General features: G+C 39.8%; 1 protein-coding gene across 1 annotated transcript; it reads right to left on the bottom strand.

The window, feature by feature from the left end:
* Positions 1-10,612: 10,612 nt before the first annotated feature.
* LOC140946499 (kelch-like protein 20) lies at positions 10,613-16,230 on the bottom strand. The gene is made up of 3 exons (XM_073395629.1): positions 15,963-16,230; positions 12,164-13,095; positions 10,613-11,423 (listed from the first exon to the last, which is right to left on the bottom strand). Exons 1-3 carry the CDS (start codon positions 16,212-16,214, stop codon positions 10,817-10,819), a joined length of 1,791 nt encoding a protein of 596 aa, XP_073251730.1. The 5' UTR covers positions 16,215-16,230; the 3' UTR covers positions 10,613-10,816.
* Between the last annotated feature and the right edge of the window lie 212 nt (positions 16,231-16,442).

The following is a 16,442-nucleotide window of genomic DNA, read 5'->3' as shown; positions in this document are numbered from 1 at the left end:
TAAATGGTACGGTCACTGATTTTCGGAAATTCCAATCGAAAAAGTGAGGAGTATGTTTTGAGGTAGTGCGTTCACTCCGGTTGGCACAAACCAAACGGAAATGTTGCTTATCATTTACCAATTTCTCGGTTCCTTCTCGGTTCCAGACTCAAGCCACACAAATTCGCCCCCTTTTTCGGATTCAAACCGTAACGGACGTGGCAATAGTGCGGTAAACTGGTAAATCGATTACCATTATGCTATCAGCTGCTTTCCACACCCCAACCACCTGATTTTTCCGTCAAATAGTAAGCACCCCAGACGTTTCGATGCGCTATGCAACTTCCTGAATAAAAACCTAAAAAACAAAGACGTAACGTTATTTAAGCGCGCTGACTTTGAGAGGTTCAAATAAAATTGAAATCAGGATTTAGGCCAGCAAGGTCAAGTGTCGGCTGTCTGAATATCATCCTTAGCTCAAAATAGCGCTTTTGTGTTGAACTGTTAAAGCTAGAGACCAAAATGTCGCCGACGAAACGGTGGCATTTTAACAACTTTGACATTCACAACACAATTAACTGCGATGCACAGTTTCTTATAATTTTAGTACCACTTTGAAACCTTCCAAAATATGTTGTTGACTCACCCCTGTTAACAATGAGAAGAATCCAGACAACAAAGGCGAATGTAATATCACAAGCACTCATGTTCCAAACCCTCGGAGAAGAAGAGTTTGTAGAATGAATCCTAGCGACAGAAAATGTAGACAAACACAATTTAATTAAAGCCCCGAGATGGGATTTATCTCATCTTTCTCGCATCAGAATCAGATGCAATCATCACGATCACTAATCTTTAATTTGCAGTCAGTTCAGAGCGGCTTGGAAACGCTATTTGTGTAAGAAAGCAAAATAGGCTATCACATTTCACTCTTCAAACTGTTCCTCAATTTTTACGCATTAACTTGAATTGATCATCAAATGTGGGTTCATAGTCGCTTTACTCTGTCGAAAAACGATCTGAACTCAGCGCATTCTAATATAGTCAACATCTTTGAATACAATTTATAAAGTACGTCTGTGATTTCTAAAAAGCCAGTCTAGCAACCTGTTAGAAATGTTTTGCTATTATAACTGATTTGATGAATATGTCTTTATCACGATCAATGAAGGAGATCGTCCGTTAATGGTTGTAGTGTTGGCGACAATTAGTAGCTATAGTAGAGAGAAAAGCGAAACTATTGTTAACCACACTTACCTTGTCGCAAGTCGGGTTTAAGCATTCTCTTCTAGAAATCCCAAATTCCACCCTCCCAGCATGTGGCCGATTATTCTCTTTCACGCCTCGAGACGCCAACAGCAATTAAAACTACTGACAGGTAATTAAATGAAGAGGATGCACTTAAATCTGAACTTTTTAAAATATATTTTTCCATTAGTAACGATTTAAAGCAATTTTGTAAGGAAGTAAATTTCACTTATGGTAAATTTACTTTTAAAAAATAAATGGGATATTTTGCCATCTTGGAAATGAGTTATGTTACTTCTGTTGAATGCAGTGGTTCTTTTTGTTTTTTTGACATTTTTCTTTTCTTTTTTTGTTAAAAATTTTTTTTTTGTTAAAAAGAAATAACTTTCATTTGATGATACTCACAGCCATAAGAAATTCATCCGCGGACACTGCTAATTGAATGACAACATTCAACAGCTTTTCGTTAGTGTGGAGTGGAGATCGGAGAGTGCTGGAATTTTTTTCTAAAGGGTTTTACGCAACTGAGGCCCAGTTCAGACGTCGTGCCTCTGCCGTTCCGAACTTAATTGTAACTTGGTTCGACTGTAGCACGGCAGGAAAACAACTTTGATTCAGACGTCGTGCCCGAGAGGTCGAACCAAATTCATGATTTACTGATGCCTCGTAACAATTCTTCTCCCAACTCCCCGTGGGAAAGCAATCTCGCCAAAATACATTAATATAATTTATGAATTTTGTTTAGCGCGGCAGAAGCAAGACGTTTGAATCGCTGCCGTGCCAGAGCCGTGTAGCACGGCAACTCTTGTCGAACTTAATTGCTTGCCGAACTTCATTCAAAATTTTGATTCAGACGCCGTGCTTCTGCCGTGCTTTTGTCGAACTTAATTCCTGAATTTAGTTCGGCACGGCAGAAGCACGACTTCTGAACTGGGCCTGAAGGTGACAATTTTTGACCGCTATAATACTTTGACTTAAGGTGGCTCGTCTTGATTTTTTAGGGGGGGATACCTCCCAAGTTTGAGCACTAACTACGTCGGGATTAGTAAAGATATGGGAAAAAGGTAACCATAAATGTATTATATAAAGATGAAAATTTCTTATGACCTGAGTTCTATTGCAATCGGAGTCGCCATGGCAACGTAATGACGTTTTTTATTTATCTTTGTGTTTCACTGTACCAGGAGTTTTTTTTAAGAAATCGCTAAGGGAGTTTGTACCAGCCATAATTGCCTCAATTATGGCAAAGTTTGCACAAATTCTATGAGAGCGTTTTCGAAATATTTTGAAACGAAGTTTTAAGAATCATAAAGACAATGAAATAGCATTGCATTGCCGCGCGCATTTTTACAGGTACCAGGAAATTTGATCATATAACCCCCGCACTAAGAGATCTACGTTGGTTTCCAAGCTGTTCTTCCGCGACGTTCTCATAGCATTTAAATGCATGACTGGTCAAGCTCCACATTACCTCAGCGATCAATTTACAACAAGAATCGCGGTCACCGGGCGCGTGACTCGAAGTTGCCAATTATTGAACATCCCCTTGTATAAGACGAGTACCGGACAGAGAACATTCCACTACCGTATGGTGCACATTTGGAACAATCTAGACAGTACTCTTAAAACTGCAAAATCGATTTCTACTTTTAAATTTTATTTGAAAAATAAATTGATTGCTGACTTTTTAAATAGCACGTTATGATAGTATTTTAGTATCTTACTAGTATCTTATTTTATTATAATTTTAACTTAAAAATATGCATATTGTATAGTACGTAGTGAGAATATTTATTATTCGATTAACTCTTAAATAGGTATGTTTATATTGCTTTTGTTCACCGCACTCTTTCCTTTTTAACTGAATTGTTAACTACTTCTCTTATCTTAATTAGTAGTCGCATTGTCACTGAAAAGCCTCACCACGGGAGTGTCAATAAACTATTGTATTGTATTGTATTGTATTGTATTGTAGCATGCTATCTGGGCGATCGCGAGTAAGAAGAATTTTATCAACTTGCATTCAGCTGCTTCTGTTACAGTTTCAAGAACATTGAAAACAGGGAAGGCTTTCAAAAAGGGCCTCAAGTATAACTAATTTTTCCCTCAGATTTTATGTTTTGATTTTGTTTCATGACAAGCCGTGTTGCAAGACAGGTTTGAGGGTGGGTGATAAAACGAACAACATCGCTATTCAACTCGTTTTGAAGCAATGTTACAAAACAAGTTGCATACTTTTGTTGCCCGTTTTACCGTACCTTTAGTGTATTTATTAGAGACTATAAGATATACCGTTTCGGTGTACGCCGGTACGTCAAAATTACCCGTTCGCTCAGCCGTAAATACCGGTAGATTGTCTCTTACCCCGGAGAAACAGCTGGGCTAAGTACCTGGTAGAAGGGTAACGCCATTATCAACGTCTGGGAAATCCTGATTGCCTTTTATATAACTACTAAAGTCTGGGTTTTCACTAGCGCATAAGCACGGCATAAGGACATACGCACGTGCAGAATGGCATATTTGACTCAATTCTCAATAGGGACCTTAAGCAAAGACGTTTTTGAGCGACGCACGTCAACCGGAAGTGAGGCCTTCTCCCTTTTTATATGCCTTGACGCTAACAAACTTGTATTGCTGAGTTTCTTTTCTCTTTTAAAGACGATTTACCCGAGAGTTTCAACCAAACCGCTCCCCAATGATGCAAAAAGTCCACTTCCGGTTGACGTCCGTCGCTCAAAAACGCTGTTGCTTAAGCTCCCTAATACCAGCTCTCCTCAACCCGATGGTAAACAAGATGGCGGACGAAGCGTCCGCCATATTGCTTTTGAAATGTTCGCATGAGGTCTGGATCAAAGTGACCTATAATTGATCCACGGCCTTGTACTTATGCTTGTGCTTATGTCGACCCAGTTTTCACTAGTTAAAGCTACGACATAAGCGTAAGCACAAGCACAAGGAGAACGAACTTGTCCGTTTTTCTTGTGCTTCTTATGCTCATGCTTATGTCGACCCAGTTTTTACTTGCTTACACATCAGGGGCGGATCCAGGGGGAGGGTGCAGGGGGTGCGCACCCCCCCCCCCCCCCCCCCTGGGATGACCTGCGGCCGCTTTCTAATTAACACTGTGCAGTCGCTTGACAGACATACAAAATCTGCTCTATCGTTTGATATGTATTCTCAGCAGTTCACATTATGTTATTTCCTAATCAAAAGCCCTCTTCTTCGTATTCGCTTTTAAAATTTTTTACGTCATCGGTCAGTTAGTGGTGCACCCCCTCCTAAGAAAAATCCTGGATCCGCCCCTGCACATGTGCTTGTACTTATGCTTATGCGCTAGTAAAAACCAAGCTTAAGCAGAAACGGTGAATCTTAAGGTCACTACTGTTATGACTGATTACGCAAGCGGGCAAGATGAAGCGAATCCGGCTTTCTCTGACTGGGTACCCGAGCGGCTAAGATGGCCCCCGAATTTGTCCCGCAAGAAAAAGTTGTCTTTATTTTGGCCATATAATAAATCCTTTATTGACCGAGCTTATTCGGTCAAGATGGTTTAGATATTGGCTCGTTCATTTTTACGTTTTTATTACATAAGAAATGCAGATTTTGTTTGAACTCGATTGAATACTGTTGCTTATGGAAGACATTCTCTCAGGTTTCTCGGACCCAATGGAACTCTTTAGCTTTTATGTTTTGTTTTCCCAGTAGAAGTCCCAGGAGAAAATAACCCTTTGTCTTTTCATAATTTTTGCGTAGATATGCACGTGAATAAGACGAAATTTTTTTGAAAGAAACGGTTCTCCAGAGTATTATCACTTGACCTGTATTGGGAAAACAAAACATGCAAGCTAATGAGGTCTATTGTGGTCAGAATTGAGCAAGGAGGAGAGAAATATTGGAACTTTGGCAGCTTTTAGGACAACGATACGCAACAAGGATGTAAAATCGATTGTTGAAGGTTGTGGGAGTGAATGCCCACGCTTATGCTTGGGTTAACTTGACGTGTGTAGTAAGTATGCATATCAATTAATTTTAGCTTGTTTGGCAGATGTACATGTTTAGGTTCCAACCTCATTTATGTATTAGTTCTAAAGTGTAAATCAGTGATATAGTACATAGTTTTAAAGTAATATATATATTTAATATATATATTTAGCCAGGGCTAAAAGCGAAACTCTCGATAATGTATAGTTTGCTCAAAAAAAAATATGAAATCGTGTAATGCTAAGCGGCCAAGGCAGCGACTAACGGTGAAAAAAACAACAATAGGTCTAATTAGCAAAAAAGCAACTTTGCACGTGCAGTACACTTTTACCACTTTCTTTGTACATTTCTTTGCCGTTTTTTTGGACGACTACAACGTGAAACTTCCAGAAACTTCCTAGTTACAGGTTTTGTGGAGAAAATGTCGTACGTGTTCTTGTTCACTTTTATTTTCTCTGCCTCTCATTTCCACCTTTGTGGCCGCTAGCATTTCTCATATTCTCATCGCCGCTACAAAATTTTCATGTTGTTCAATTCTCCCAACAAAAAATGCCTCCTTTGTCGCTCTTTTTCTCGTTGAGCTTCGCTGGCCTGTCGCCTATTTTCTCTTTTTCTCTGTCTTTCTCTTGCACTGTATTCCAAATTTGTGGACATGACAATTAATCTAAACTTAATACTTTAGACAACACGAACACAGAAACAATCTCCGCTTTCCTTTTTCGTCTAAATTGACTCTTAGTTGTCTCTGCTTTACAAGACGCGCGTGGCTATGCTATCCTCCAAAATAGCCTCAAGTTGCATTCGGGTTGCCATACCTGTTGATTTAGTTATTTTACATTGGAATACCTGTGGTGCGGGCGGACGGTCGTACAGTCACGTGATTACCAAAATTTCTCAGATGGGTAGATTACCACATTTTCTTAGGTATACGTTCGCGCGCGAGTGGAGCTCCGCTATAAAAGTATACTTAGTTTGAATAGTGTAAATTTCCGGCTTTTGCATATGTTTTATAATATTTAAGGTGGCTCGACTGGATTTTTTGGGGTTGATACCTCCCAAGTTTGAGCATTAACTACGTCGGCATGAGTAAAGATATGGAAAAACGATTACCACAACTGTATTATACAAAGATGAAAATTTCTTATGATCTGGGTTTTATTGCAATCGGAGTCGCCATGGCAACGTAATGACGCCATTACGTTTTTCATTTATTGTTGTGTTTCTCTGTACCAGGAGTTTTTTGAAGAAATCGCTTAAGGGAGTATGTACCTGCCATAATTGCCTCCATTATGGCAAAGTTTGAAGAAATTCTATGAGAGCGTTTTCGAGATATTTCGAAATGCAGTTTTAAGAATCATCAAAGCAGTGAAATAGCATGCTAGCCGCTCAATTCGCTAATATTTTAAGAAAATGATAAGCTTTGGGAACGCGGCTTCATCTCATAGTGGTTTGATTCCATTGAAAACTGCATACAAAAAAAGAGGGGAATTGCTCTGGGCGATCGCGAGTAAGAAGGATTTTATTAACTTGCATTCAGCTGCTTTTGATACAGTTTTTGGAGGTAATTTGGTCCATGCCTAAAAATTTCGCATTTTTTCAAAAACGGCTCGATAAATTTTTTTATAAATTCGACAATTCCGAGATCAATCGTCAAGAACTATTCCCTGCAAGTTTCAAGAACATTGAAAACAGGGAAGGCTTTTAAATAGGGACTCAAACATAACCAATTTTCCCCCCAGATTTTGTGTTTACAAGTGAGCGTCCTCATTATTCACTGGCATTGTTTTCAAGTTTCATATGCACGTGCACAACTAGCAAAAGATATAAATTTGCATAAAAAAGAACTCTCGATTACTTTCCAAAGAAATATCCGGTATATGCTAAAAATTGGCTTGTCGTCACAGATAGCAGTTGAGAGCCGAAACGGTGAACGTCACGGCTCATCGTGTAGGATGCAATACTTATTATCTTACTCGGGTTATAACATCACAGAAACTCAAGAGCTAAAGAGTTGCTCTGATGTTATAATGTAGCACTAAGCTCTTTACCCGGTAATTAGCATATCCCGGAGATTTAACCGAGGGTCCTTTTTGATGCAAATTCTGTCTTTTTGCTAAATGTGCACGTGTATATGAAACTTGAAAACAATGCCAGTGAATAATGAGGACGCTCGCTTGTAAACACAAAATCTGGGGGGAAAATTGGCTATATTTAAGGCCCTGTTTAAAAGCCTTCCCTGTTTTCAATGTTCTTAAAACTTGCAGGGAATATTTCTTGACGATTGATCTCGGAATTGTCGAATTTATAAAAAAATTTATCGAGCGGTTTTTGGAAAAATGCGAAATTTTTAGGGCATGGACCAAATTACCTCCAAAAACTGTATCAAAAGCAGCTGAATGCAAGTTAATAAAATCCTTCTTACTCGCGATCGCCCAGAGCAATTCCCCTCTTTTTTTGTAGGCAGTTTTCAATGGAATCAATCCACTATGAGATGAAGTCGCGTTCCCAAAGCTTATCATTTTCTTACAATATTAGCGAATTGTGCGGCTAGCATGCTATTTCATTGTTTTTATGATTCTTAAAACTGCATTTCAAAATATCTCCAAAACGCTCTCATAGAATTTCTTCAATCTTTGCCATAATGGAGGCAATTATGGCAGGTCCATACGCCCTCAAGCGATTTCTTCAAAAAACTCCTGGTACAGAGAAACACAACAATAAATGAAAAACGTAATGGCGTCATTACGTTGCCATGGAGACTCCGATTGCAATAAAACCCAGATCATAAGAAATTTTCATCTTTATATAATACAGTTTTGGTAACCTTTTTTCCATATCTTTACTCATGCCGACGTAGTTAAGGCTCAAACTTGGGAGGTATCCCCCTAAAAAAATCCAGTCGAGCCACCTTAAGCTTAATTAGTTTTAATGTGCCCCCAATGTATGTATGGGTGTATGTATCGACTTTCTCTCTGTCAATAAACACGCAGAAAAGAACTTGGAAAATATCAGGTCATTTGACCTCACCCTTGGTCAGCAACGCATATTTTCATCTCTGAGTAAACTGTTCCTTGAGGGTTAAAAAATATGTTCAAATATGTTCATTCATATAGCGTAACAGGTTCCTCAAACAATGTTTTTGTGTCCAGACCCTGCATTGAAGCAGCTAAGAGGGCGTTTAGCTATAAGGGCAGCTGTAACCACCACCGCGGTCAAACGTCTAAATCGTTATTTTTGTTTTTTATTGCTGGGATTTCATTTACCAGTTAAAGAAAAATGGGCAAAGATGTATAAATCAGTTAGTCAACATAACTATCGTTCCATTTTTCTCAAAATTTTGAGCTTTTTTCGCTGAAAACCCCTCGCGCTAAAAGAGAATCATGTTTGAAAATGGCGCCGATAATAACGCCAGCATCGGTGTTCTATCACTTAGAACTTTTTTAGTAAACTTTTAAAAAGTTTAGTAAACTAACAGGATGTTGGTAATACCCTAAACTTTCGATAGTGAACGTAGCAACCTTAACTTTGAAGTATTTCGCTTAACTTTTGCAAATTTCACTTGTTTGACCGCTGTGAAGCTGTAACCGGGGGCTGTAGTGTGTCAAATGCAGTGGCGGATCCAGACCTTCAGATAGGGGGGGGGGGAGGGGTCATCCAGACCCTGAAATGGGGGGGGGGGTAGTCTCAAAAACATTTTTTCTCTGCTCTTCGGGCCTCAGTTTGGTCTAAAAATAAGGGGGAGAGGGGGGCAGGCCCCCCCGGGCCCCTCACCTGGATCCTCCACGGTCAAGGATGACACAAATCTCAACTTTTTTAAGTCCGCTCTGACATCGCCTTGAACTGAGGTGGAGGGATTTGCGATAGTACTTATTCAGTTATAGTTAAGGTTAATTTTTGTCCCATTTATGAAAGTAGAGTGGCACCTACCCTAACGCGCCCGCCACCTCTCTTCAAAGGCCACACTTTTTGTCGGACAGTCCATACAGCAATACTCCTGCCCATTCTGTGAGACGACACACACACACACACAAAAAACAACTGCGGATCAGACTAGTACTTCATAGCGGTGTTCGTCAAAAGCATTTGACTGAAATCGAGCAGAGTCTGAGATGCATTTGTACTCATCTTTATTTAATTCGTATTTACATTTCGAGTTGTGTATACTCCCAAGTTGAACTGTTAAAAGATAAGTGCATATTTGTCTCAAGTTTTTTTTATAAATTTGTTAACATTTTCTTATAGTGATACTCAGGCTGACGTCACCTACTGATATTAATGTGCCAACCTGAGGCGCATTGGTTCTTGGGACAAAAAATTCTTTTGTGTCACTCGTAACAAATTTGACTGAATAAAAAAACAATGTTTGTCAACAGTGATGTCTCCGATGTTAATACCTCTACCAAAATAGTCATCAACTTGGTATCAGTTGGTATCGTCGTTCAGTGTTATATCAAAGAATTGTAAAAAAAAATAAAGGATCATTTTACGAGACACAATGGTTTTAAATCAGCCAACATTTCGACGCCACCGCTGGTTTCCCCGCAAAAATGACGTCTGAGCCCAGAAATTCCACACTGATGACGCGTCACTACCCAGTTCTGGGTAGTGCTTCTGATCAGCTGAGGCAGATTTCCTACGCGGCACGACCAATCATAAGCACTACCCAGATCTGAATAGTGACGCGTCATTAGTATGGAATTTCTGCGTTCGTTTCTGAGACGTCAATTCGCGGGAAAGCCAGTGGTAGCGTCGCCAAATGTCGGCTGTTTTTTCAGGCTTTTTACGGGTTACTGATTTGTTTCTTAAGGTACAATTACTGCAAAAGTTCCAGTTACAATTACTTTTTCTAAAAGTTCTATTCAGTGCAAACTAGAACATCCACGGCACGTTTACGGATTGTTTATGTCCACCGACTTCGATTGTGCGGTTTGTAGATTTCGCCTTTTTTTGTGCGACTTTCCTCAGTGTTTTCAATAGGCCCCAATACCCCCCTCACTGCAATGTAATTCTTAGTTCTGACAGCGTAGACAAAACACTGTTTGAATGACACCCCTCGCCAGTTATTAGTAATAGTGCTTTAATTTTGGGGACTTGGGATAAATTTTTCTTTTATGTACAATTGCAAGAGTCGATTTCATCGCGCCAGGCGATTTTCACGAGCGCACGCGAATCTCGCTCACTAAACAATTCTTGAGGACAATGAGTGAGTACTTGTACTCTAGGATTGACCTTCTTCAAAAGTAAAACTCAAATTTTCCAGTAAGAAACTTCAAAGCAGCCTGCGTAGAAGGCGTTAAAAGGGGCAGCAAAGTAAGGTAACCTTCAGAACAGGCGTTATTTTTTTGCGTTTTCCAGGCGAGCGAAAACAAGCGCAGAGTGCCCGGCAGACATGAGACACGCACGAGACACGCATGACGGGGATGCCTGGTGCTCCTAGCTTGCTTAGCGCTTGCTTTCGCTCGCCTGGAAAACGCGAAAAAAATAACGCCTGGTAAGCAGGCTAAAATGAAGGGAAATGGGAGGCTTTTTCCTCCCCCTCCCTATTCCCTATCAGGCATGTTCGACTCATATGCGAGTCCCCCCCTCTAGGGGTAGAAAAGAATCAGGGCTAACTATTCCCGTCATTGTGATCATGACACGAAGTATTACTGTGATTCATCTTCTTCGTGTGCAACGGAATTACTGGCCGGTATACAATAGCAGCGGCACTGAACCTTGCAGTGTGCGTACAAGCAGACAGACTGCTCCATCGGTCTTGTACTTCATCATAACTCTCCGTGGTATCCACGATAGACATGTACTCATTCATTCCATTCATGGCAAAGATTTTGCCACAGTGCACAGTGACGGATAGTCCACCTCGGCAATGCTTTAAAGGCGCAACGATTGACCACTCATTTGTTTCTGGATCAAAACGTTCCACAGTGTTCAGTGAGCCCCGCCTTCCATTTGCTCCTCCTACCGCATAGAGGTACCCCGACAGCGGCACTGCACCAAAGTCATATCTACAACACTGCATTGGTTTTACCTCTGTCCAAGTGGTGCTGGCTGGATCGTAGCATTCAACATGTTTAAGATCACCTTTACTATCATCAAACCCTCCCACTGCATAAATATGATTGTTCAGCACAGCCAGAGCAAAACGACGTCTCTGACGCTGCATGTTAGACATGACTTGCCAGCTTTCTGTGATGGGTGAGTAGCGTTCAACATAGCTGCAGAAATTTCAAAAATACCATTAGGAGCGTATGCTTGAGGTAATCATTGATTACGGATCCGCGTTCGACACTTACGAAAAGTTACGGAAACGAAATCGAGTTGGAAGGAGTCCAGTTTCCCGGCCGAGGTGCCCCTGATAAAATTAATAGGGGCGGCTAATTTTCAGTCGCCCATGATAGCTCAAAAATTTCTGCCATAGTGCCACAGGAACACCAGAAACCTCAAAAGATGCGAAATTCAATAATCAATGACCCGCATACTTGCTCACATTTCCCTGCCCCATTCTTGTTGCCAGCTTTGCTGACTCACGCTGGCAGCTCTGCCTCCTCGAACTTGCACAAACGAGCCTGCTCCCAGGCTACAATCAAGGATTTTACGATTATCATTAACTTAAATCTTGCCGTATGTTATCTTTGTTTACAGGAATGCAGGAAAGTTCTATTACTGTAAGCCTTACTCACTGGACAGCTCTTATCGGTAGATGATGGCATCTTTATCAACAGATTGTAAGGGTCGAATTTGTTAACCAAAGAGGACTGTCATTGTTTAAATATTTGTACCACAAATTTTAAAGACAATTGCACATAGTTACTACTCAATTTGTTTGAAGTCATCTACACTGCACACACATCCAGGTTTATACATGTAAATAGGTACTGGCAAGGCTATTGCTGCCATTTTAAGCTGCGGCCTTATGGGCAACAAGAACCAAGAACCTTTAACTGAGTCCACTCACCTACAGGTCAGCAGCCCCTCACTGGATCCTCCTGCCACATAAATAAACCCATCAAGAACAGCAGCCCGCATATCACCCTGGCATTTGCTCATTGGCTTTAAACTTAGCCAGGCATTTTGTGTTGGGTTGTAACACTCCATTGAATTAAGCTTCCGACCTCGCCTGTAACCACCAATCACATATAACTTGCCCTGCAAGGTTGCTACGGTAAACGACGCCCGCGCTTCAGTCATTGATTTCACAATCTCCCACTGCATAGTTTGACAATTGTATCTCTCAACACTTTTCACTTCTTTCATAAATGATGTTTCCCCGCCTAGGATGTAAACAGTCTCAGCATATGAGTCTCTCATCTTCATCCCAGCCTGTTCAAAATGAAAAGCAACAGCCTCCTCCACAATATCTCGGCAGTAAATATCATTTTGAACCAATGGATGTTCAGCTACATCTTTCTGAAGATTTGTCATTGAAATGAAAGGAAGTCTTACAGCTTTTAAGAACTCTGCCAGGTGACATTTTCTGTGCTCAGGGTGATATTCAATCCAAGCTACACACGCATTAAATACCTCCATCTCATCACAGACATTAAGATCACTCCGGCTAATGAGCTCGATCACTTCACTGGCACCAAGAACTTTAAAGTCATCTGTTTGAGACACTTTGATGAAGTTCTCCATGATATATCTTGTCGCCGCTTCGTACATAGCTTTACAAGAATGTCTGTCTGCTAAAGCTCTCACTCCCACACAATTAGCAATGTCAATCTGTTGCATTATAAACTGGATACACGAGTCCTTGACCCATTTAAACTGAAGCAAATCTGCTGCCAGAAACAAATTTTGGACACTGGAGTCTGTAATGGTTAGCTGTGATGTGTAAGCAAAGTTAATGAGAGTTTCAGCTGACTCAAAGTCTACTCCCTTGATCTCCACCTACAAAAAAATAAAGAGAAAAAAATGTCACAAGACGGTTGCAGCAGTCCTCAGCCTAACAATCATGACCAATGTGAGTTGCCATTCATGAGTTTGTTTTCTTCCTGCAAAAAATACGGACAGCATTAAGTTTCTTAAAAAGGAGATACTTATTCCCACATAATCACCACCAATGGAACAACAAAAAACAGGTAATCAATATAAAGGGGTTATCAGGAGTATAACTTGATCCCTGAAATAAACAATATGCTATAAAAATTACACAGAGATACAAACCTCTGGAGATCTAAAATCAAGAGACTCTCTATTTTGCACTACACCCCCCCTCCCCGGAATGACCACAGCCCCACCACCCCCCACCCTGCCCACAAATCGACCCGGCTTAGGACATTATATGAAGTCTTACATGAAGTACATGCGATCAATATTTGCTTTCATCATATTAATGACAAAATAATCTTTGTCAGTGAACATGCAAAAATGTCCCACAAACTGTACAATGAATAAAAAATGTTCAGATTTTTTTGGGGGGAAATGGGCTAAATTTCAAACAAAAGCACAGAAACGCTCAAAAGTCCATTTTATCCGGGAGATTTGGTGACCCATATGGGAGAGTGGGAGATCAGTGCCATATCCAGTAGACTCCCAGATAATCCGGGAGAATTAGCATATATGATTACATCGAATCTCAATTACATGTACAGAACTGTTTTTAGAGGAAATTTTTTATACCGTAGTCATTACATTTTTGCTCTAGCAGCTAATTTCTGGCATCAAGCAATGTTTTTAATGGAGTAAAGGGGTCTGCAGTATAAGATTAATACATAAATAAATAAACAAATGAATAAATAAATAATGCAGTAATTGCATGATAATTATTATCGTAGCTGGCAAAATGTTGTGCAGTCTTAAGGTTTCAAGGGTTTGAAATATATTCAGTGCGTTGCACAGGGTGGTGGTGGTGGTGGTTACGCTGTGAGCAGAGGCCCTTTGATCTTCCTAGATAAGAAAGCAGAAAGAAGAGTTCCCCCTCTCCTCGACTTATCTAGGATGATTGAAGGACCTCTGCACACAGAGTACCTGGTGGTGTACATGGGCTTCACACGTCTGGTGTGATCAGAATTTAGAAGAACAACTTTTTATTTTCCCTCTAGCCTTTCATCCTCCAACCACCTTTCCCCCTTGTTTTCTCATCTCAGCTTTCATGTGGCTGTATCTCTTAGTATACGATCAACCACAAATGGAATGTATGTTACAGGTCAAAATTAAATTCAGATTAAAATTTTTTTAACTTAGGCTGATTATCATTAACTCTGGGTTAAATTTTAATCATGGTCCCCCATTCATTTGCAGCTGCTTTTGTTCATACACAACAAAACCTTAAGTTTTTTTTACGTTAATCTTAACAGCTTATTTCAAAGTAAGAGAAACATTTTCTTATCCACTTGTCCTTCAGACAAGCAGTATTTTAAATTTGGTTGCCAAAACCCAAGAGTTCTTGTCCAAAACGTTTCAATACTCAGAAACAATCGGGTATTTAATGATCTTCTCTTGCTTCACTTAATTCTTTGCTAGCATCCAAGATTTTTTCTTTTCTCGTTTGCATTGAAAGAAAACCTAACAAAGAAGACTGTAGTTTTTGGACTTATAAATACTTCTTAACAGAATAATCTACTGTAATTTGAAGACAAAGTTCAATTGTTTCCATTTTTTTTTTCTAATTAAAAATGTGCTTATACAACGGACAAGTCATGTCAAAGGATTTTACATGTCTGAACTAAATTTTTACCCGTCAAAGACAATCGGACACCATGTGTTGGAAATAAGTGCATTCAAACATCAGACTGTAAGCTTATAGAATTTATGGGAGTTTGCTTCGTTAACATTCAGAACTGAATTCAAACTTTGCATTAACCCTGGGTTACCCTAACCCTGCTTTGAACATGCAGATGTTTAAAGCAATAGAGGGTATTTTTCTTTTAATCAGAAAGATAAAACATATTGATAATTTAGAACAAACTGTGAGTGATAAATGTAAACTTGTTATCTTCAGCGAGTTGCTAGGTACATCTCACGCCGAGGTCATACATATATAATGAACTATTTCTTTTCGGTTGCCACGCATAGAATTGACTGGTGATATCTTTGTGTTAAACCTTCCTGGAACGTACGTTTTGTTACAGTGTATATTCATGAAACAATCGATAATTCTAAATTTAGCGGGAATTCATGAACATTAAAATTTTGGACTGATATGAATCAAAGTTGATGGAAAAGATCAGAAAAAAAGATATTAAGCACTTGAGTTAAACGTGTTATGAGTCTAGTGCAGTTCCTCGACACATTCAAAGCTTGAGCTTTATTCATAGTAGTTACATGTAAGTAACCATGAACTGCTTGTTGTTTCTTTCGTTTTTTAGAATAACCAGACCAGTTTAATTTTCATTTTCTTAAATCTCAGATCCTTTAACATTATTTGAGACGAAGGAAAACAGAAATAGAACTCGGAAGAGAAATTAAATCTAAACCACAACATTTGCAAACGTGTAGATACGCCGGTTGTGAACGAAGTGTGTTTGTACACGCTTGGCAAATGAGATTTATCGGATTAATTTTAATTGAAATGCTTATTTATTTGGATTAACTTTCAAAATTTGCACTGTAACATAAATTTCAAAAAATAATGATTATTAAATAATTAAGGAGGCGAAATTTTGCATGGAAAGAAAACAGTTTCCCACGAAAAACTATAACACAATCGATTACATCCATGCTCAATGGTCGCTGCACTTTCATACTTTATTTAACACCTTAGGTTTTTGTAGAGTGCATGTATAAACCGAGGCGAATTTCCTTGGATTGCCTACCTTGGCTTGATTTCGTTCACTCATCTTTCTTGTAAACATGGCATTGAAGTACTGGCTCGTTGCGGCCAAAACTGCTCTGTGGGCTTTTATGGCTCTTCCTTCAACAACAATTGTAACATCACAGAGCTCTTCCTGCTCTCGAAGATCATGCAATCGAGACAGCACATTTCCAGGGTGCTGTTGATTGAGAAACGTTTGGTTTTCTCCGTGGCCGTCATCTTCCACGTCCTCCGGAAGCTCGGCCTCCATCATAATTTTGTTACCTGAAGAAATCGACACCTGTTTTGTCAGCGGGAAGAACTGCCGGCTCGTAAACATAAAAACTTCCTTATGGGGTCCCTTATGGGGTCTTGTGAAAACTAGAAAATTCGATAACAACAGTGATTTCTTACCCTCGGTACCAGAGGTTTTTTTCGCGTGCAGCGGGAATTTTCAGTGTTGGCCGAAGGCAGACATCTTCGGCCGAGCGGCGATGCGCGG

This window comes from Porites lutea, chromosome 8, assembly GCF_958299795.1.
Source record: "Porites lutea chromosome 8, jaPorLute2.1, whole genome shotgun sequence".
In the NCBI taxonomy this organism is placed as follows: domain Eukaryota; kingdom Metazoa; phylum Cnidaria; class Anthozoa; order Scleractinia; family Poritidae; genus Porites; species Porites lutea.
The sequence above is the reverse complement of the archived record's forward strand: the minus strand, read 5'-3'. Positions and strand labels throughout refer to the sequence as shown.

What these genes read in the sequence shown, in the direction of transcription:
- LOC140946499 (XM_073395629.1), bottom strand. Translation starts at nt 16,214, where the DNA reads ATGATGGAGGCCGAGCTTCCGGAGGACGTGGAAGATGACGGCCACGGA. An exon ending in GTGAACGAAATCAAGCCAAG is followed by an intron (nt 13,096 to 15,962) that starts GTAGGCAATCCA and finishes ATTTTTTTGTAG; the next exon opens with GTGGAGATCAAGGGAGTAGA. An exon ending in GAGGGGCTGCTGACCTGTAG is followed by an intron (nt 11,424 to 12,163) that starts GTGAGTGGACTC and finishes AAATTTCTGCAG; the next exon opens with CTATGTTGAACGCTACTCAC.